This window comes from Marmota flaviventris, chromosome 9, assembly GCF_047511675.1.
Source record: "Marmota flaviventris isolate mMarFla1 chromosome 9, mMarFla1.hap1, whole genome shotgun sequence".
In the NCBI taxonomy this organism is placed as follows: Eukaryota; Metazoa; Chordata; class Mammalia; order Rodentia; family Sciuridae; genus Marmota; species Marmota flaviventris.
The window spans coordinates 104,614,350-104,637,768 of record NC_092506.1 but is presented as its reverse complement, the minus strand read 5'-3'; the positions used below and the strand labels follow the sequence as shown (position 1 = coordinate 104,637,768).

At 47.1% G+C, this 23,419-nt stretch overlaps 1 protein-coding gene across 1 annotated transcript in view; it reads right to left on the bottom strand.

Annotated features, from left to right (window-relative positions):
* Pou2f3 (POU class 2 homeobox 3) overlaps positions 1 to 23,419 on the bottom strand; it is a 79,378-nt gene that overhangs the window by 48,225 nt on the left and 7,734 nt on the right. Inside the window, exon 3 of the mRNA XM_027930664.3 lies at positions 3,498 to 3,532. Within this exon, the coding sequence (XP_027786465.1) occupies positions 3,498 to 3,532 (35 nt within the window). The remainder of the gene's footprint in view (positions 1 to 3,497; positions 3,533 to 23,419) is intronic.

Below are 23,419 nucleotides of genomic sequence, written 5' to 3'. Positions count from 1 at the left end.
TCCTCCACAACGGTGCTTTCTTCCCCTCCCTACTCCCTCTCCTCGTTTCTTCCTACTTAGTCACAGTGAAGTCACACTCAGTGTCTGACTCCCAGGCCTCTCCCCAGGAGCTGTGTGTATGTAAAGGGAGAGGGAGGCTGAGAGACTGCAGAGGAGGATGCAGCAAGGCATCATGGGAAAAATGGGTTCCACCGTTCAGAGATGTGGGTTCAAATCCTGACCCAGCCAGTTGACCAACTGTGTGACCTTCATCAAGTTATTTCATCTTTAAAACTTGCTGAGAGGCTGCCTGGGAGGCAGTTTCCTCACCTGCAAAACAGGGATAGTAACATATAGTTACCTCACTGGTTTACAGTAAAAAAGAAATGAGATTACAGTGCTCAAAGCACCTTGCCCAGAGCCTATTGCTCAGCAAACGTAGGTTGACTTCCTTTGCTGTGAAACATGAGGGCAAGACTCCCAAGGAGAGGCCCAGTGCCCACCTGTAAGCCTGGAGGTGAGCTGGTCTGAAGATGAGCATGTGGGTGTTGACAGAGGGTCAGACAGAGGGAGGAGGTGGAGCCTGAGAGAGGCTGCAGATGTGATTGGGTGCAGAGAAGAGCATGACTAGTCTCTCCCCCAAACTCCTTCCAAAGGACAGATCTGCTGGGTCTGTTCTTGTGAGCTATGAGGACTCCACCCCCCTCTCAGGTGGGGGGACAACCCCCAAGGCTCATCCAAGGGAAATGAACTCAGGCGAGTCTGCTCCAGAGTCAGTCCAAAGAGTCAGCGGCCTCCCTGCAGCCAGTCTAGGGCCAGAAGGGCTGCTCCTAGCCTGGTCCCCAGCACCAGGGTTTCTCCAGCTTCAGAAGGATCACACAAGCAGCCAAAGCCATTGGACCTGTGTAGCTGGTCACCTCTGGGAGGGCAGGTGTGGCCACATGTTGGTGTGGGATAGAGTCTCCTCCCTATGCTTCCTGCCAAGGCCTAGGGGAATGAGAGGTGTGCCCTGGGCTGGGGGGTCCTGAGTCCTCAGGACACAGTACATGGGGCGTAGCCCAGGTCCCAACCCACTTGGCACTCTCCTTCAGGATCACAGATTACCTGGAAATCTTCAGCATCCTTCCACCCCCGAGGCAAACCTGGCCAAAACATCTCTTAGATAAGAATCTGTCTCCCATTTAAAGACCTTAAGTGAGAAGCTGATTCTATAGTTCCCTCCCTTGGTAGTTGTTCCAGGGTTTAACAAATTTCATTGGCTGGAAGTCCTTCCTCATAGCTAACCTAGATCTTTCTTTAGTGAAGCCTATCTCTGCTATAGGTCTCAAGTAGAGGGGGAGAATAGTTGGTCTTTATTTGTCGGCAAATTTCCTAGCCTTCCTGATAAACAAAATGGCACACATTGTCTGCCTATGTTTGGGCTTAGGACTCAAGATTATTCCTTCTCTGATTATGCAGGATGTACCTAGAATCAATGGCCTTTTAGGAAACATTATTAGTGACTTCAGATCACTCTACAGATAAAGGAGGAGGAGAATATGTCGAATTAATATCTCTGTTTGATCTGCTACTCCATCTTGCACTTCTATCCAAACCTGGACTCAGAATATTACCATGACTCGACTTGGTGGTGCATGTCTATAATTTCAGCTGTTAGGGAGGCTGAGACAGGAGGACTGCGAATTCAAAGCCAGCCTCAGCAATTTAGCAAGGCTCTGAACAACTCAGTGTGTCCCTGTCTCTAAATAAAATAAAAAAATAGGGCTGGGAGGTGGCTCAGTGGCTAAGTGCCCTTGAGTTCAATCTCTGGTATCAAAAAAAAAAAAAAAAGAATACTAGCATGAAGGGAAGGAGCCCAAGTGATTGACGCACCCTCGCATTGGGATGGTCTTCCCTCACCTCTTTCTGTCTTCTCCATGCCATTCTTCTATGCCTGACAAATCCCTCCCTACTCAGCCCTCAGAGCCATCTTCAGATACCATCTCCTCCACAAAGCCCATCCTGAGCTCCCAGGAAGAACTAACTCTTCCCACTTCTGTTTGACTTTTTACCCGTGGAGTAACACAAATGATGATATTATAATTATCCACTAAAAGTCTCTCACAATGCAATATTACTAAGCCATACAGAGGAACGAATCCAGTCATTTGTAGGAAAGTGGATGGAAGTGGAAGACATGATGTTAAGCTAAATCAGCCAAACACAAAAATACAAGTAGTACATGTTCTCTCCCATATGTGGAAACGTTAAAAATATTGATCCGAAAGCAGAAGAGGGGCTATGAGGGAAGGGGAAAGAGGACAGGGAGAGTGGGGAGGAGCAGAGGCTATCAGAGAGGTGGAGGGACATAAGGAATATAGGATATATGCATGCACGTGAACATCACAGTGAATCCCATCAATTTATACCCAAAAGATGTTAATAATTGTACTTTTAAAAATTACTAAATAAAATTTAATTAATCTGTAATTTAAGAAATAGAGTCTCTCAGCCTCCTCTCCCCATATATTTGCCCACCCTCTTCTGGTGCTAGATTTTGGGCTCCTTCAGCACAGAACCCATGTCTTAATTTTTCTCTGTATTCCCATACCTGGCATATCGTAGGTGCCTCTTCTGTAACTGATGGAATAAATTAATTTTTCAGCCGAGAAAACTCAGGCTAAAAAATATTAAGCCAAGGTTATGTAGCTAGTTAGTGGCAGAAATGGGACCCAAGCCCAGGGTTTCTGACTCTGTACTTGATCCTCGCCTCCTTCCTCCCTCTGGGATCCCTCATTACTGCTTTCTGCCTGGCAGCAGCTTACACTCTCTCCTCTCTGCAAACTCTTCCCATTCCCACCCTCTGCTGGGACACCACACCTGGTCCTAGTCCCCCCCACCCAGGCTCCTCGGTAGCCTGAAACCCCCAGGGCAAATCTTCTGCTTTGGCTTCACCCTTCTCCTCCTCCATCCCCGTCCATCAGCCCTGTGAGGTTTCCAACACCACCTCCCCCTGCCCCGAGCTCTCTCTAACTAGGTTTAGGCTCACCCACCTTAGTTGCCTTCCAAGGCAGCATGCAGTGTCTGCTTTGTCCCCAGCCTGGTTACGTGCTCCCTCTGGGCTCTCTCTGTTTCCCTATCATGGTCCCTATCACTTGCTCCCAATCAGGAGTGCCCCCAGGACAGCTAGGCGCTCTGTCCTTTGCAGCTCCACACATTCCTCTCCATGTAGTCAGCCCTCACCAACAGACTCACCAAGAGGCCATCAGGCCAAGCCTGGACAGAAAGAACCGTTGTCCTAGATTTCTGGACTACATGTGGCATGCACCCTAAATGGCTGCTCCACTGTTTGGAACTGTGGAGGGAATTCTAAGAGGAGAGCCTAATATCTGATTATGGTTGATGCAGGGGGCTGGATTCAGGATCCCTTAATCCTGAAAGCTAAGTGTCTGTGAATATTCTCCTCTGAACTTACTTAATCTTTGTATTCCCCACACCTGAAACCCCCCAAATTTATATAGGATAAATCAAGTTCTTACCTGTCTGTTGAAATCTAGGCCATTTCGATCATTTCCTGAAAGAGACAAAAATATTTATATACATGTATATTCGCTGCTCGCAGGATTGGAAGAGGTGACTGTTAGAGGAAGAACAGCAGTTTGAGGTGAGTGTGTCTTTATTTCACAAAGGGGTTCCGGCTGCCCCTAGAGCCAGGATCCTCCTGTTTGTCCTGTTTTCTGAAAGCATCTTGGGAGAGTCTCCTCCAGGGAGGTGGACATCCAGGATTGCCCTGGAGGGCAGGCTAATTTGTACAAGGCCACAATGCCAGACAGGGTCTTCGGGGAGAACAGCTAACTGGACCAAGCCTCCTTCAGCTGCACACGGCCGTCCTGCACAGATGTCCTGCGCAGGACCCGCCCTAGGGCGGCCGTGATGCCCCTCCATGGAGGAGCACTGAGAAGCCAGCCACAGTTCCTAAAGGAGCTGCCCTAAGGCACAAAGGCCTCCCACTAGGTGACCCCTCCAAGGACGCTGATGCCTGATCCAACTCGGAGGACAGGCATCTGTCCCACTCCTCCACACTTCCATTTCTTGTTTTGTCATCTTTTTCCTTTTACAATAAATGTTACACTGATAAAGTAAATATGTGCTTATATTTTTGGGAACAGAAAAAAAAATCTAAATAGAGAACTGCTCTGCCGAGAGGCAGCCATAACTAACAACATCGTACGTTTAGTCTTTTTTAAGCTTGTTTTTCTTCATGGAGATATACCACTGCATATAGATTTTACCCTGCTTTTTCCAGAAAGCACGTCAAAAATAGATCTTCTACGTTATCACGGAACATGAAAGCCAGGCATGGTGGTGTACGCATGATGCGGCTCAGGAAACCGAGGCCACCTGGGCAACTAGGCAAGACCCTGTCTCAAAAAAATAAAAATTTTTAAAGGACCTGGATGTGGTGGCACACACTTGTATCCCAGTGACTTGGGAGACTGAGGAAGGAGGATTGAGAGTTTGAGGCTAGCCTCAGTAACTTAGCAAGGGCCTAAGAAACTAAGTGAGATCTGTTTCAAAATAAAAAAATAAAAAGAACTAGGGATGTAGCTCAGTGGTAGAACACCCTGGATTCAATCTCCAGTACCAAAAGGAAAAAAAAAAGGGAACATGAATTTTTTTTAATGCTCATAAACCTCATTTTGATGTCTATATAAAGCCAGGCATGGTGGTGCACGCCTGTAATCCTAGCAGCTCAGGAGGCTGAGGCAGGAGGATCGTGAGCTCAAAGTCAGCCTCAGCACAAAGCAAGGCACTAAGCAACTCAATGAGATCCTGTCTCTAAATAAAATAAAAAATGGGGCTGAGGATGTGGCTCAGTGGTTAAGTGCCCCTGAGTTCAATCCCCAGTACCCTCCCCTCCAAAATTTAATGTCTATATAATGTTCCATTATATGAATTACCATGATTTGCTTAAACATAGACCTATCACTTGAGGAATTATTTCTTTTGCAGTCATATAGTTTTTCTTCGTATTGCTCTCCAGGGAAGGAGCTGTCATACAACTTTCTTCCTTTGGGTCGCATGGATTACTGACTCAATAACAGTAAAGAAAATGACTATTTAATACAGTGCACCCAGAGCCTAGCACCATGTTTAGCATATAATAGGTACTCAAAATATATTGGTAGAATGAATGAATAAACAAATGATGAGCAAATCAGAGCTCTAATGAAAGCTTTGGCATAAAGTTCCAATTCCCTAGCTAGTGTGAACCCCTCTGGTCCTGTTTTCCACCTACCTTTCCACATGGCCTCCTGCTGCTCAAAGCCCTGCCTTGCTCCCTCCTAGATACCCTGAGCTCTGACCTCATGGAAGGCTCATTTGTGTCCAGATGTTCCCATGTTCCCACACACTGTTCCCTTGTGCAGGGTCAGTCCCTCTCCCTTCTGGGATCCAGGAGACCTCTCAACTGGCCACCTGTACTCACTGTGTGACTCCTTATTCATTTGCATGTTTTCCTCTCCCACTAGGCTGTGAATTCCTTGGAACAGGACAGTGACACCTATTTTGTGTCTTTCATGGCCACAGAATGACCACAGTTTTTAACACAGATCAGAGGCTCAAGAAGTGCCTGAGAATTTAATGAATGGGATCTAAGAGAATCCTCTAGAGCGTCAACCTAAGCCCCTTTCTCTCTGCTCTGTTCCAGGGATGCCAGGGATGCGCATCCCAGTCCTGTAGGGCATCTCGAGAACAGCTGGGCCTGCAGGATGAAGGGCCAGGGCCCCTCACCCCCGAAGGAGGACTATGGTGAACACAAAATGACCTCTAACAGAAGCCTGATGTTGAGATTAGCTAAGACAATGTTAAAATGGGTGAGGGGAGCTATAGTCATGAAGGGCCTCCCCCATACTAAAATAGTTGTGCTTACATGGGTAGAAAGGGAAAATTACATTTATCTTATAAAAAAAAATCCTAATGTGACATTGTATAGTTGGCCTGACAAAGAGTAATTTTTAAAGATTTGACAAGAAGCAAATTCATTAATTCAATAAATATTTGCTGAGCAGTAGGATGTGTCAAAATGCATTCTACTGTCATGTATAACTAATTAGAACAAAGGAAAAAAAATTTTAAAAAGGGGTTGCCAATCATCCCCCCTCCAAAAAGAAAAAAATATATACACGGCAGAATACAATGTTGGAGAAGATGGAAGAAGATGGTCTCATGGAGTTGCTTTTCTTGGTAAGGAGACATAAAAGGAATAAACAAACAGATACACAATTTCATTCAAAGATGATTGCCATACAGAACAACAGGACAGGGTAGGGGGACGATGTTCAGAAGCAGGATGGGGGCTGGGTGGGAGCTCCGTAGTAGAGCATTTGCTCAGCATGTGTGAGGTCCTGGGTTCAATTCTCACCCCCCCCCCCAAAAAAAAAAAGCAGGATGGTTTGGGAAGGAGGGGCCACTCAAGGGAGGTGACATTTTTACTGAATAAGGTGAGGTCCCAACCTTTTGGAGGTCTGAGGGAAGATCATCCCAGACAGAAGGAGGGTCCTGAAGCAGGAACAGGCTTGCCTGCCATGGGGATATAATGGGATGCATGTGATTGGAGAGAGGAAGCCCAGGTGAGGTGATATGGGTCAGGTCATGGTGGGTCAGACTGCAGCTGGTAGTCCAAGAAAGGCAGTGAACCACGGAGCAGAGGAGTCGCAGGTCTGAGGTAAGTCTTCAAACCTGCATGGATGGGCAGGAGCGGGGCAAAGGAGCCCAAAGGAGACTAGCTGGGAGGGCGCTGGGGAGGCCCAGGTGAGAATGGCCGTGGGCTGGACAGGGCGGTGAGGCAGTGAGAGGGCCTGGGTGCAGGGTGCATCTTGAGCCTATGACTGACAGGATGGCTGGAGGGGCTGTGGAGTGCAAAGGGGAGGATCAGAGTGACGGAGTGAGGGGCACCATCACTGAGATGGGGGGACTCAGGGAGGGGCAGACTGGTGGGAGAAGACCAAAAGGCATGTTTTGGATATGTTAAGTTTGACGTGACAATTAGATATTCCAGTAGAGGTGGGAAAATGTGTTTGGACTTAGGGCAAGAGTGAGGTCAGGAAGTGTAATTGGGTAGCTATCAGCTTTTAGTGGTATTTACTTATCTATTTATGTGCATGGTTTGAACCCTGGGCACTCCACCACGGAGTTTCATCTCCAGTCTCCATTTTATTACACTTTATGTAGTCAGTCTGTCTGTCTGTCTGTCTGTCTATCTATCTATCTATCTATCTATCTATCTGTTTTGTGGTACCCAGGATTGAACCTAGGGGTACTTAACCACTGAGCTACATCCCCAATCCTTTTTTATATTTTATTTAAAGACAGGGCCTCGCTGAGTTGCTTAGGGCCTCACTAAGTTGCTGAGGCTGGCTTTGAACTTGTGATCCTCCTGCCTCAGCCTTCCAAACCATTAATTACATTGTATTTTAAGCCAGGGTCTCACTAAGCCGTGCAGGCTGACCTCAAACTTGCAATTCTCTTGCCTCAGTCTCCCGAGTTGCTGGGATTACAGGTGTGTGCAACCATGCCTGTTTTTTTTTTTTTTAATGGTATTTAAAGCCACAGAACTTAGCTGAGGTCACAAAGATACTGAGTCCAGATGAATAAAAAGGGTACAGGTTGGAATGAGGAGGAGCCAGTAAATGGGACTGAGAGAGAGAGAACATTCAAGGGGAAGGAAGACCAGGGAAGTATGGTGTTCTGGAAGATAAGAGAAGGTGTTTTCAGAGGGTGTACACCTATACTCGTGAACAAGACCTAGAAAGAAAATCACTGAGACAAGAGCCCAGTGTGGCTTGGAGAGGGTCAGCTAAACAAGTCTTTGCTTTTGATCTCCGTGAGAGCCACTGGAATGCTGTTGGTGAGGTTTACAGAAGAAAATGAACAGGTGGGCAAGCACCTTCGCTTTTACAACTCTCCGGCCAACAAAAGCAATACTTTCTCTCACTTAGAAATTGTCGTGGTCTTTCTCAAGGGGCCGTTCACCGTGATCAGCGCCTGGGGATGGAGTTTCCCTCCTCATCAAATCTACTTTACCTGCATGGTGATCTCTACTTAGCACTTTTTTTACTTTTTCCTAGGACTAACTGACTCTCTGGAAGAGAAGTACAGGGCCAGCCAGGGCCTCCCAGGATGTTCCAAGAGAGCAGAGAGTAGATGTAGTTCAACCCTTAGACACTTGATAAGGAGTCAGTTGCCCCAAGCTACTTCTATTCCTATTGGGCTTCCCCTATAAAGCAGGAAAGTGTGTTCTTGGGAGACACAGCTTCCCTCATGGCTCCCAGCCAACTAGCAGGTGCTCAGACCCTGCAGGAGTCTAGGTTGAGACACAGGAAGGCACTGAGCTCTTAATCTGATGAAACTGTTGATTGACTATCCAGATCTGGCTGGAGGGAGCCGCCTCAGCCCTCCCTTCCCCGCACACTGGCTCTTGTTGCTCTCCTACAGTCCACTGGACTAGTTCTGCCTGGACCTTCCCCACCCAGTCTACAGGAAAGCCTGGGAAGTGGCACCCTAGAACTGCAGGCTGTGACCTGGGACTTGGCTGCTGCCCCAGTGCTCCAGATTAAGGTGACTGGAAAGCCATTCCCAAAATAATGAGAAGGATGCTTCTGTTTCCTAGATAAAGGAAGGGAGACCATGATCAGAGTGTACTAACCAGAAAAGTCCTTCTACCCCTTAAAATGCTTTCCACCCTTTAAGGTACAGAGGAACAGCAAGATGTACTTGAAAGGAGTCTTGGGACTTGATGTCAAAAAACTAGAGTTCAAGTCCAAACACCATCACCCCCCAAACTATGTGATCTTGGTCAAAGCAGGGACCTACCTCCTGAAGGCTCAGGCTTCTCCAGGGTAAAATAAGGTCATATTTCCATATTATGCCATTCCCAGGATACTGACACTCGAGCCTCATGCTTGAGTGGGATAACACTGGTGACTTTTGTCAATTGGGAAGCACTGCGTGACTGTGGAGCTGGGCTCCAGACATCCTGGGTCTGTCCCCAAACAGGCAGAGCCTGGTCTGGAGGGATTTAAGGATTTTGTTAGGGATTTTCCAGGTGCTATTCCCTCAGATTGGAATGTCTTTCTCTTCCCCTTCTCTTATCTAGAAAATATTTACTTTTCTTTCAAGACTCAACTCAAACATCACATCTACCATGACACTTTTCCAGAGCAAATGAAAAGATAGCTTCCTCTTATTTCCTGCCTCTTCTTTCTGTCGCTTACAGGACATGCCACATTTTTCAGCCAGTGGTCTACAAGTCAGTTTCCCTCCTGAGACTGTGGGCTCCTCCCAGTGGCCAAGGTTGTTATCACCTTATTCATCTAGAAGGCCTAACGCCATGCCTGGCGAGTAGTAGGTGCTGAATGGCTTTGTTTAACGGATCCAAATGACTGAGAAACTGCTACAAAAGCTAACTTTCTATTCAACCTAAGAAAACAGCCCTTATCACATCTGCAAAATCCTCATTTGATTTCAAGTCCTGGGTCTCCTTTTGGGAGCCTCTTTTGCCACTTGCAGGAAAGACAGAGGAGGACACACATGGCCAGGAACATTCTTTTTAGAGTCCAGGCTAGATCCAATCCCAGAAGGGAAAACACCTTGCAGTCATGCAGCCTCGGAGAACCTGAATCAGGACAAGAGTTCATATTTCTCGACTCTTCGACTCACATGATATTCCCAATAATCTACTACATCCCATATCTGACCCAGAAAACCTGAGCATTAAACTTTAATCAATAGCTTAGGCAATAAACAGGAGAGATACTGCTGGATTTGGAAGTGACTCAAGGCAGAAAGCAGAAAGCAATACATAAAAGTATATATTGGATCAGGATTCTGATAGAAATCCTTGCATGTATTTTATAACTATATAGTTAAAAAATTACATATTTAAGACAAAGATAGGAAAGGCCAAACTATATACTTAGTAATGGTTAAATTGGTAAATTTTATGTTTATAATTTTTACCACCACCACCACCACAACAAAATGTTTTAAAAGCAAACTAAATATTTGTTTTTTGTTAGGGAATTCTATTTTAACAAATAATGTCACCTGGAAATCTGCTTTTCTAATTCATAATGGAGAGTCAGCTAAAGTAGTCAAAATTGCTCAGAAATATGCCCCACTTTTAAGACCATCTGCTGCAATGTGAAGCCAGAAAAAGACTTTCTTCAGCAATACCAATAATCACCCTTAAACCGAAACCCAAAATACAGATAACCATAGCTGATATATATGGCAGTTGAAAATTCAAGTAGGCATATTTTAAGATATTTAACTATCAAAATTGTCTTGAGAATTAAACAAGGTATTAGTCTTATAAATAATGATATTGTGCTTAAGAAAGAAAATGTTTATGCTTTAGAGATGCATACTTCTAATTTAGAACTGAGTGCTATAACGCCCATATAATTTATAAAAGAACATTCTAGCAACAAGAATGGCAGAAATGTGATGGTGGTTCAGAGTGGGTGATGAGTATATGGGGCCTTGCTGGATTTGTCTCTGTTTCTGTGTGTGTTTGAAAATGTTCACAATAAAAAAAATTAAGCTGGCGTGGTGGTGCACACCTGTAATCCCAGTGACTGGGAGGCTGAGGAAGAAGGATCACAAATTCGAAGGCAGCCTCAACAATTTAGCAAGGCCCTGCGTAACCTAGCAAGACCATATCTCAAAATAAAAATAAAAAGGGCTAAGGATGGGGCTCAGTGGTAAAACGACCTTGGGTTCAATCCCCAGCACCAAAAAAGAAGTTTAAAAGGAAAATAAAGTTATAAATAAAGTACTGCAGAAAAATGGATGAAGCAGATATAGCAAAATGTTAATTATTAAATCCATATGATAGTAGATGTTGGTTCATTAAACTGTTTTTTCCTCTTTTCCATATGACTAAAATTTTTCAAAATAAAAGTTAAAGAGAATTTCAATGAGGGAACATTTGAAAGCATCTGGCACAGCGCCTGGTACATAGTAAGAAATAAATGTCAGTGAACTTTTCCTTCCTCCCCAAATATTCACAGGGAACAGAAGCAGGCTTAGCTTGTGGCTTCAAAAAGCAGAACAAGCACCAATGGTGGAAACAATAGGGAAGCAGCTCAGTGTAAGGATGCATTTTGTAAAAGGCAGAGTTGTCCAATGGTGAAGCCTGCAGTTTCTTGTGGGCGGAGCTCCCCATCCCTAGAAATATTCAAGCAGAGGCTACTTACTTGGGGGCTGGGACAGTAGCAGTTTTTGAATTGATGGAACAATTTTTTTTATTTGCTCTTTTTCGTTATACATGACAACAAAGTGTATTCTGACATATCATACACATCCGGGGTATAACTTCCCATTCTTGTGGTTGTACACCATGTGGAGCTGCACTGGTTGTGTATTCATATGTGAACATAGAAAAGTTACATCCTATTCATTCTACTGTCTTTTTGATGGGACAATTCCATAGCATTAACGGGAGGGCTCTATAAAATCCTCTCCATCGCTAACATCTTGGGATTCAATGCAGTTGGTTGAAATGCACCAGGGCTTTTTCTTCTTCTCCCAGAAGCTGGCCACCGTGTGCCGTGCTGTGTCTGCAGAGAGGCGCAGAGAGGACCAAAGAATTCTTCACTGTCCCTCTCCCTTCTGTTTGTTTGGCACACAAATGAAAGATTAAGTGCACAAGAGGGGAGGGGTGGGGCAGAAAGTGCTCACAAAGGAAGCTTCAAAGTCCCCTATTTGGTGGGCACATGGTGAACTCTGTGCCAAGCTGGAAGAGCCACCTGCCAGGGTCTCTCTGTGCCTCTTTTAGCTTTTATGAACCCCTGTGAATCTTCAGGTTAAAAGCTTTCATAGCAAGAAAATAGGCAAATGGCAAATACCTGGGATCCCAGGTTCATGGCCCAGGAGGGACCTCAGGAGATCATCCAGGCAGTTTCTAGCACATGGGAAGACAAAGTTTTATTATTTATCCCATTTCACAGATGAGGAAATGGAGTCTCAACAAGCTTTTAAAGCATGGGTGTGAGTTGGGAAGGATCCTCAGAGAAAGACAAAAAACCCAGGTGTCCAGCCCCACTGTGCTTTGACTTCCCACTTCAGCATGACTCCATGGCTCCCAGCTCTCAACCTGGAACAATGTCTGCTGAGGACTCATCCAAGGCCTGACTTAGCTCCTGAGACTCAGCCACTTCCGGTCCCTCACAGTACCCAGGACTGTTCATCTCTACTTACCAGCTCCCAAAAAAGGAAGGGGCCACAGCTCTACAGTTGGAAGGATTCAGGTTAAATATGAAGAGAAACCTGTTATACAGAGTTTGGGCTAATGTGATTAAAAGAGAATAAAAGGTATAATGAATTCTTGGGGAGCCAAGAGTAAAATCCCTTTAAGCCAGCATGGTCATAATGCCCAATGCAATAAGAAGTCCAAGGCTCACTGTGAAGAGCAACTGTCCCCTCCACCTCTCTTCCCCCTAGCACCTGGTGGACACTGGATCAGCAGTGACCGGCATTGCCTGGCCAGGCCCCCCAACCCCTGGAGCTAGGCATGGGCCCCCAGGGAGGCCACCCACTTCCCTACCTCAGTTCTGAACCAACAGCCTGGCCTTGCGAGAGAGTGATTTGCATAGCTTTGGCAGCCCTGGATGTGAGTTTGCCTGGGGAGTAATTCTCTGAGCGAGGGAGGTGGAAGCAGGAACCCAGAACTGTTCAAGCAGGATTTTTCACTTCTGCCTGGTAAACAATGCAGACAGCATTCAGCAAGGAGGTTCGGCCTCTCCCACATCTGGACTATTCTCCTCTCAGCCGCTCTGCTCCCTGGTAGAACACAATAAGGTTTCCAGTGACACTTTATGACCACTTGGAAACTTGCTGGCACTTCCTGGGATAGAGATTATTTTAAGTGCCAGGTCCTTGGAAACACTCCTGAGCAGCCAGCCACCAGGGTAGGCCCAGGGACTTCCAGTGTGGTCATTTAATCCAGTTAAAACCAGACTTTTTTCCAGGGAACCTCCCCACACATTATGTCTACATTTTTTGGTACTTAAGATGCCTTTGGGGAACTGGGAAGTATAGTCTAATGATCAGAGTTCTGTCCAGAGAACACATAGTAAATGGGGCTCTGGGATCACTTCAAAGGCTATTTTATGCCACACTTAGAGCAAGTAGCTTAACTTCCTTAGGCTTCAACTTCCCTTAAGTGTTAAAAAGTTTCTGTACCCTTTCCTGCTGCTTCCTTGTTAGGGGTGAGAAAATATCCAGGAGGAACCTGAGGCCAGTCCTTGAAGTTGGTCCTGAAGGACAGGGCACAGGAGGACTCAGATGGACTGCGGGAGCTGGGCTCAGGGGGACATGCCTATAATCCCAGCTACTTGGGAGGCTGAGGCAGGAAGATAGCAGTTCTGAGGCCAGCCTGGGCAATTTATAGAGACTCTATCTCAAAATTTAAAACATAAAAAGATCTGAGGATGTAGCTCACAGGTAAAGCAGCCCTGGGTTCAACCCTTAGTGCTACGGAAAAAGAAAAAAATTAAATATGGACTATGGGAAGAGCATTGGTTTAGCAGACGCAAAATCTCATATATGTCTATGGGCACACAAGCTGTGCCCAGGACAGACATCGCTAATTGAACTTGGCATCCCTTTCGTTTTCCTAAACTCAGTTTGATGCGATCACTACCAACAATCAGCCTTGGCTCTGCTGAAGACACCCATTTACTACCCTAGGACTGGATGATCTTTCTACTTCCCTCCAGACTATGACAGTCTGTAGATTTGGGGGTTTTCATGATTTAAAGCTTCTACTTCTCTAGCTTGAGGGACAGAACAGCAGGGTTCACATGATCATCCTCAGGACTTCCTTTTGTGACATGGCCTATTGAGTGTCCCCATGATTGTCCTCTTCATGCACATTCATAAGATGGAACCCAAAGTGGGTTCTCCATTCTCTTTCCACTGATTGCCTGGGGCCATGCCACCCTTTTGCTAAAGAGAAGCCAGGTATCCTCCAAATTCCCATTGTAGTCTTTCCTTTATCATAGTATTCTATGATAAAGGAAAGACTCCTCAGCAACTCCTCTTCTAATTTGATAGGAAATAGAATCTATATTTCTTCTCCATCTGAGCTATAGATGGGGCTCTCTAGAGCTCCCTTGCTCTGCCCCTGGATTGCCTGTTGGCCACATATTGATGCTGCAGTCATCATCACAGAGGCCCAAAATGGACAGCATGATGGGGGCGCTGGGTGGGAGGAACATCCTAGGGAGATGGCACCAGGTCTTAGAAGGAGTCTAGAGAACCAGGTGTGGTGGCTCATGCCTGTAATCCCAGTGACTAGGGAGGCTGAGGCAGGAGGATAGCAAGTTCCAGACTAGCCTTGATAACTTAGAGAGATCCTGTCTCAAAATAAAAAGTAAAAAAGGGTTGGGGGTATGGCTCAGTGGTTGAGCACCCTGGATTCAATCCTGAGTACCCATGCCCTGCAATTAAAAAAGAAAAAAAAAAAAAGGGCTGGGATGTAGCTTACTAGTAGAGTGCTTACCTAGGTTTGTACTTGTGGAGTTTTGCACAAAAAAGTAAGTAATGAAGACAAACTTGAACTAGGATCAACATAAACAGCCCACAGGGGTTGATTTGACAGATGCATCTCCTTGGGATGGATTCTGTGAGGTGACCACTTAGCTCTGGTAGAGTCTATCACCAAAGCAAGGTTCCAACTTGAGTTCTGGACATGGATGGACATGACACTGTGCTGAACAGGAGTGAACTCACAGGCCACCTGCTCAGGAGACAGTCCATACTGCAAGCCGAGGCGCCTGAATTGGCTGTGAGGCACTGAATCCACCCTGTGAACACTTGGTTCTCCAGAGACAAATAATAATAAACAGCATTACTAAGGCGGCAGGCACAGCGCCAGGTACTTTACAAATTCCAGCTCATTCACAGCTGCCAGGTAGGTGCTCTTAATATCCCCATTTTATAGGTGAAAAAACTGAGCAGTGAGCCTTTAAATAATGACCCCAAGGTCAGAGTGGGCTACAGGAGCAGAGGAGTCCTTTCTAACAAGTAGAGAAGCCTAAGGGTGCAGCAATTCACATCCTTCCAAGGGTCTAGCACATGCTAACTGCTGTGTAGAAAGGACGCCTGGAAGGGTGGCAGAGACCCTCAACTTCAGACTCTTCATCTGATGCCTAGACTCAGGCCTGAAGAGGGGAAGAGACCTAGGGAAGGTTGCAGGTGGGTGGTAAAGATGAGCCTAGATGTCTTCCCACCTCCTCAGTCCAACAAGAAAGTACTGAGATCATTTCTCCAATTAAAAACCTGAGATGACTAGTCTGTGTCACCAGAGGAAGACTGGCCTGACCCCAGGACTAGAACTCACTCAGTGGTCCTTACCCTCGAGCTCAAATATCTTTAGGGCACTGAGAGTCTAAACTGCACCCAGGTGCAAGAGGGGTGACCCCGAGGATTCTCCTGCAAGGCAGAAGTCACAGCACCCGTCTTGGAGTGGGTTCCTCCCACCACCAGCAGGTCTCCAGGGACCGGTGGCATGGGCTGGCAGGGGAGCCAGCCAAGGGCACACCTCTCTTTGATAACTTTGAGCCCGGAGCCCACGTTTGTCAGCTGGCTTAACCCCTTTTGTCCACACTTTCCTCCTCAAGAAAACCTTAATCATCGTCATTTGAATTTCAAATGACCTCTCCCCTCTCCCTCTCCCCACCCCAACAGGCTCTGAGGCAGGGATATGGAAATTCACCCTGCAGTATGGAAATCAGCGCCCTATGCAAATGGGGCACAGAGACCCCATCGTCATAGCAACCACCCGGTTTCCTTTCCTTTCTGCACCTCTCTGGGCTCCCTGGCTTAGATTTTTTTGTTCCTCTTCCCAGTTTGAGCAGGGGTAGGGGATGGACAAGCTCCCTACTGGGGGTTTTGCTGGAACTGACTGCAGGTAATTGGGGCAACCTTAACTGGGTGCCCCTTGGGCCACCTGTTTGGGCTACCTCTCCAGTAAACCTGGACCAGGCACACCCAGATAAGACCAACTGCTGGTTTTGCCAGGCTGGGCTAACCAAACACATTAATGGTGTGTGTGCAGGCTCTGGAGCCTGGGGAAACAACAAAGCCCCAGACAAGGTGGCAGGACTTTGTTGGAGTCCATAGTAGGAGATGAAAGGAGCTCCATGGAACCTGTATGTAAATGCCATGCAAATGAACACCTATTATTGTTTGAGTCAACAACTGCTTGGGTGCTTTTTGGGAGATGTCTGCAGCTCTGTTTCCCAAACTCCCGGCTTGGCACAAAGGCCTGCCCTCCCCGAGTCTCCTTCCTGTCATCCTACTATGACCCTGTGCTCACCATGAGCTCACCAGTCCATGGAAAACCCAGACAGGCACTTTAACTGCTGATGGCCGAAGCCCCTGGACATAAAATCCAGCCACTGTTAAGGGCTCTGGTCATGCTCTGACCACACCCTGGCCTGCCCTGCCCTGGCCTACCCTGCTGTGCCCTGGCACTCATAAGAGGGGGACTGGGATGATTGCATGCAAGTTCCCTTCCAAGTATACTGAACTCTAAATTGGCCACTGTCCCCCAAAACCAAAGGCTGTGGAGAGTGCACATGAGAGAAAAACTGGGTGTCCTTTCTGTCCTTGTCCTTTCTGCTGCTTCTCCCCCTTGAGTACAAGGATGGATGGGGGGCAACCTAGACAAGACTTCCCACGGGGGAGGGGTCTAAACACAGAGACCCACTAACAAATGCTGGCCTGAAGTGCCACCTCCCATCTCTCACACCCGCTGGAGGACCCAAGCCTGCCTTTGAGAGAACCTCGTGGACCAGAAAAGAAAGACAGCCTGCAGGTGTGCCCCTGGGTTTGAGGTGGAGTTTTGAGGAGTGTGAGTTTGTGCATCCCTGTGTGTGTGCACGCACACTTGGGTGTGAGGCAGGACAAACTGTAACCGAATTTTAGCTGCCTGTGTCTGGGCTGCTTCTCAAGCCCCTAAGACTCATCCTAATTCAGGTGCTCAGCTCTCTTTAAATTCTTTGTGCTCTTACTCAGCACTTTCCCACACCTGGTGTTCGCTGCGCTAATTGTTTCTTGAGAAGGAGGGTGAACCCATTTACTCACAGCTCAGGCTGGCAATTTTGGGGCCTTAGTGAAGGCGTAAAGCCCTGGGAGCTGCAGTGGCCTGAGTCTCTGGACACTGCTCAGTGTCCAGCCTCCGGGTGTGCTGTGTTAGGGGGCGGGTATGTCACTCCTCCAAGTCAGCAAAGGACCCACTGGAGCCTCCCTCTCCTGCTGGGCCCCCATCATCACCTCCAATCATCTCTAGAACAGGAGCAGGAGAAAGGCCAAGGAGGTCGCTTGGGTAAGATGTAGCCATTGCTCATGGGATGTCAAGGGAAGGAACAGACTTTATGAACACAAACTCCTCTAAGGTGGCACACCTCCAAGTGTGGCCTAACCACCAAGGCTGGTCTGCAGGCTGTTTGTTAAGGTCCCGAGTCAGACACATGCAAACAGAGTAAGAATGTAGAGACCTAATCACACGCAAGCAGGCGATTATAGGGTCTCCCTGTTGAACTTGCTACACACCAGTTTGGGTGCTGTTGAAAGTGCGTGGCGGGTAACGAGTTTCACACTAATCACGCACCATGGGGCTGGGTGCTGGTCTCCAACAGACTGGAAGTGAAAAGAACTGTCCTCCACAGAGACTGAAGTGGGAGTGACCACTGAGGGACCGAGGGGAACCCCAATGGTAAAAGAAGGCCCATGGATGATGGCCCATCATCTCCCTCACCTAGGTACCCTCTTAAGTTGGAAAGAAAAGGGAGTCCATGTTCTTCTGGGGGCTGCAGAGGTGGCAGCTGGGGTCTCAGGGGGCTATTTCCTTAAAAGACCTCCAAGGAGAAGACAGAATGGCATTGGGTAGGACCGCCCAGCCACTCATGGCTTATCTGAGCAGTATGATCCTGTCCTGTCTACCCTGTGGGTTGGGGTGGGAATCCATGGATGACAAAGTTCCTGTGGTTGGAAATCATGACACAGGTGTGAGCTGCCATTGTGACCATTTTACTTGCTAAGGCTCTCTGTGTCTTAGAGCTGGGCACTTCCTGGCACCATGGGCCACTCTCTTGAGATCTCCAACATACGGAGACACAGTCTGAAGTGGGTGAATCACTACCTTTTAATTTCCCTGTCACAGAAATTGGAAGCAAGGCAGGATGCAAGCCACTCTGGTTTTAGTAGGCCAAAACAAAAGGCAATGTGTGTATGTTGCAGCATGGGGATCTTAGGTGAGAGATAAGAAAGAACTTCCAGGCACTAAGGATTGTATCATATAAGAATAGGTAGCCTTGGCTGAGCATGATGGTGCACGTCTGCAATCCCAGCTCCTTGGGAGGCTGAGACAGGAGGATCTCAAGTTCAAGGTCAGTTGGGGCAATTTAGTGAGACCTTGTCTCAAAATAAAACTTTAAAAAAGGGTTGGGGGACACAGGTCAGTGAGAAAGCACTTGCCTAGCATATGTGAGACCCTGGAAAATCCCTAGTACTGGGGCGGGGGGCGGAAAGTAGCCAAGAGAAATTGTGGAGGCTTGGCATTTTTTAAGGGATGAAAGATAGGTGAGAAAAAAGAAATCTCTTCCAAGGATGGACAAGATGTCCTTCCAGAATCTTTATATCCCCAGGAATCCATTATTAATTCCCCTCAAGATCTGGAGGCTGCGGCTTCATTCTGCTCTTCCGGAGAGGAGAGGGATGGCGCAGGCAACCACCTTGCCCATCTTTTCATTTTATTCCCATCTATTTACTTTATCCCCCAATTACTATGAGGAAACTCAAGTCTTGGGGACTCATTGACAGAGCTTCACTTTGTCCCCTGATTTTTTCAGATAATTATTTGTTTTGGTGGGGGCGGGGGCATTGCTGGGGATTGAACCCAGGGGCACTTAACCACTGAGCTACATCCCTCAGCCCTTTTTATTTTGAGACAGGGTCTTGCTAAGTTGCTTAGGGCCTCATTAATTTGCTGAGGTTGGCCTTGAACTTGCGATCCTCTTGTCTCAGCCTCCGGAGTTGCTGGGATTACAGGTGTGTGCTACCACACCCAGGTTCCAATAATTATTGATGTAATAATGGATTGTCTTTAAATGGTGATGTACTCTTTTCAAAGTGCTCTCATACCCAGTCTGTCATTTCATCATAAAAAGGGAAGACGCACAAGTGCACGTGCCTGCAGGCGCTCACACACGAGCCTCATTTAGAAAGACTGTCAATAGGAGACTTCACTAGGCCTTCTCCTGAGTCTCACCAGTCCCTCAAGTGCTTCCTTGATATCTTCTGTCCTCTCTGCCATTGAAAGACTAGTTTTAGGGCTGGGGATGTGTCCAAAGGTAAAGCACTTGCCTGGCCTGGGTTCGGAGTTTTATTAACATCTGGATGAAAACCACACTCATCTTGGAGTCATCTGCCTGATCCTACCCAGAACTTCACCTCTTGGTTGCAATCCTCAGTTTATTTTCTTGGGAACTCAGGGGAGTAGAGACCCTGAGACCCAGAAATGAGCTGACCCTTGACTGTGAGTGCTGTTCAGTTTTCAGTCAGTCACCCACTCTTTCTCCAGAACCTTAGGAGAGACTTGCTAATTTTCTGTGCCCCCATGGTGCGTCCCTATAAAACCACATCCCTCCTGCTTAAAACCACACTGGAAGTTCCAAGAGTCAGGCAATAAGACTTTCTGCAAAAGGGTCCCCACGCTGCTGACTCTCCTTGGTATCCCTTCTGCACTGGGGACTGATGGTTGTCATTCTACCTCAGGAGAACCGAGGTCAGGAAGGAAGGGCAACAGGTAGGGCTGAATGACAAAGTCCAGGCCCCTTCCTCACCTCTAGTGTCCCCTTTCTTCTCCTGGGCTCCCCTCTTGGAGCTCTTCTTTACCCAGCAAGACAAGGGTACCAGGGCACTGGCTCCTTGGCCACCTGGATTTGGAACCCCACTGCACTCCCTCTGTCAAATGACAACTGAGCCTGCAGAGGGGTGAGGGGCTAGGACCCTGATGTGGGATGGGGAGACCAGGAGGGAGAAGAGAAGGAAAATGTTCTCTCCTGGGCTAGATCTTCAACCTCCACAGTTCAGAGAAGGAGGCAGCTGGCCCCAGTCCTTCTCCTCTCCTCTCCAGCAAGCAGGGAGCTTTAGTTCAAACAGCTTCTGCTACTTGGACTAGATCAATCTACCTTCAGGTGACTTGGGTCCCCTCCAGCCCTGACACCTCCACCATTTTGGCATCCACCCTGATCTTCTTGTGTTTGAGGCTAGATGTGATCCTTTAACATCCTCTGTCCTAGGTTCCCAGTGCTGGTCCCCAGTCTTCCCAGCATCACCTTTAGGAAAAAAGTGACTAGAAAGATCCAGGCTTCATTCTATCATCTTCCAGTTCAGGGTCCTTGGAAATATCAGCTAATCCTCTTTCTCACTGCCAGCCTCTATTTCCTCACCTGCAAAGTGGGATAATAACACCTACTCTCACAGAGCCGTTGTAAAGGCCAGATGCATGATGAGTTTGGGAATGCGCTCACCACCGACACAAGTTGTCGCTATCGACCAAGCAGTCATGAATCCCTGCCCTAGGCCAATTGCTCCTTGAGGACAGGGACTCCTCCTCATCTTTCTGAGCCCAGGGTCTGACCCAGAGTGGTGCTCCATAAATGGTAAAGGAACTGCCAGTTAGGTCAGAGAAGAGGATTGGAGCCCTCACACAGCAAAAGGAGGAGGAGGAGGAGGAGGAGGAGGAGGAGGAGGAGGAGGAGAAGGAGGAGGAAAGGAAAGAAGGGAACCAACAGGGAGTGGCTGAGGGAAACCATGGGAGAGCTCAGTACTTGGGAAACTACACACCAACACGAGACGTGCACATGATGGATGGGAGAAAGTTCTGAGGAGCAGAGCCGTGCACGCAGCTTTTACAATTCAGCCCTTAGAGACGATCGAGTCCAAACCCCTCCTTTATAGAGAAGAACCTGGCAGAATCACAAAGGCCTGAATTAGGTTCCTGGTTATAAGCTGTGCAACCCCGGGCAAGTTAGTTTCTCACACTTGGCCACCATTTCCTCATCAGTGAAAAAGGAGACAATAATGCCTCTGTCTCCTAGGCTTATTGTGAGAATTAAATGAGATGATGCACATAAGATTACCCACATGTGCCCGGTCTGGGAAGCAGGCTCTGCAAATGTCACTGGTTTTTTTCCTCTTGCTCCTGAGTTCTTCATGTTTTCTCTTGTGTTTGAGACTAGATGTGAGACGTGGGATTAAAAAGTCACAGGGTGAGCTGGATCCATGCTTGGGGACTGTCAGTTTCAGCCTGGGGGATTCTGAAATGTGAGTAAGGCTATATTCTTTTCAAGTCCTTAATTGAGAACAGATAAATATTGTCAGCTCCAAAAGTGAAGGAGAAGTAGTAACAGGTGGGCAGATATTAGGAAGGACAGAAAAGTTAATAGTTGAGCAACGTAGAAAGAACTTAACTTCTCTCTTCTGTATGTGTGTGTGGGGAGTGTGGTGAGGACAAGGGTTCTGGAACCTCTGCCTGGTCCCTAGTGTTGCCTAAGTTCTTGGACAATTTATTCTCTTCTGTGTTGGAGGAGAAGGGAGGATGAACTGTCTTGCCAGGTCCCCACCAACTGGGAGGTCTGTGTTGGGCCTGAGAACTCTCTCCTTGGCACTCCTGGCCAATGTGGATGGGGAATTTCGTTTCATTTTCGTAGCTCCCACCCCTAGTGCCCCTTGGGGATTTCACACAACCCTGGGGTGCTCTCATGGAACATGGGCTTTCTAGGTCATCTTTGTTTATAGTTCCTTTAAAACCCAGAGACAAACCACCCATTAATTCATGCACTGCTGGGAAGGCGAATGTGTCTTTTAAAAATTCAAAGGAAGCCATTAAACCAAGTTGGTAACCATTGTAACTCATAATAAGCTTTCCTCTGTTAAAAAAAAAAAAAAATGAGTCAGAGTGACTTTCCAGGAAGTTTGGTTACTGTAATTAGCTACTTCTTTTTTCTTGCCCTTAAAAACATACAGTAATTTGAGAATCACCTAGGCATTGATGCTACTAGCTAGGAGCTGAGCCCTGAAGGAAAATGTGGAGGGGCATCGTAAAGCTGTAGCCCACACAAAAGTTGCAGACATCGCTATTTCTTTTCAGTTGAGAAGGAACCACACAGAAAGGATGAGTGAACAAAACCAATCCATGAGGAGGATCCACTTACTGTGAGTGAAGGGGAACAGGGCACCCCAGCCACTTGTGTTCCAAGAGCACTTGGCAGTGATGCCCATTTTGTATATTATAAAATCGCAGCATCTTAATGAGGCCATTAGAAGCAATAATGATCACAGCTGCCCTGCACCAAGCCTATGCTAAGGGCTTCAGATATCATCTCGAGTAACTCTCAGCCCACTTTCTAAGACGAGCATTAATCTTCCCTCTTTACAGAAAAGGATAAATGATTAGGTCACATAGCCAGTAAGCAGCAGAGATGCTCATTTCTCCAAGGTCTGTTTGATTCTAAATCCATACTTTTCAAAGCTCATCTGTTCCTGCCTCCTAAGAGGGCACAGTGGCTGGTCTGAAGTCACATGGTACCTTGGCAGTATCCCTTGACGATATTCAGATTCTGTGGGTCCTAACCTATGTCTGGACTCTTTCTTCCTTAACTACTTTGTGCATAACTCCCACTGTCTCAGGAAGTCAGAATTTGTTCAGATGGTCTGTAACACATCAACCTTCCTAAGCTCCTCCCAGGATTGGATCCCCACCCCTTTTCTGGCTCACCTTCCAGGGTTCTGTGCAACTCGTTCTTACTCTTAGTACTAGTCCCCTGACTTGCTCAGGGTAATTGATGACAAAGCCCCTGTGCCAGTGTTAAGTGTGGTCTTTACCCACATGGACACTTGCTTAGACGTGTCCCAGGTAATAGGGCCCCAGGTGAAAAGAGTTGGCTCTGGCCAGCCTGCTTCCAGGAAAGAGCAACCCAAATTCCTCAGGATCGTGGCTCCTGGGCTGATTTTTCTCCAAGGGAAGAGTGTCAGTGTGGGCACTATGCCCATCACTCTCCAGCTGAACTGATCTCAGATTCTTGAGATTAAAAGAAAATTTCTTCTCAACTGGGAAGAACAGGTACTCTCCACCACAGATCTTAGTAAACCATATCCAGCTAATAAAGCCATTGAAAAATGGGTGCCACTGTCCTCAGCGGTTCTTCCATACAAAGCAAATAGAAAGACTGGAACCAGGCAGGCTAGCTCATGCCTGCATTCCCAACCACTTGGGAGACCGAGGCAGGAGGATTGCAAGTTCAAGGTCAGCCTGGGCAACTTAGTGAGACCCTCAGCAACTCAGAGAGACCTATCTCAGAATAAAACGTAAAAAGAACTGGGG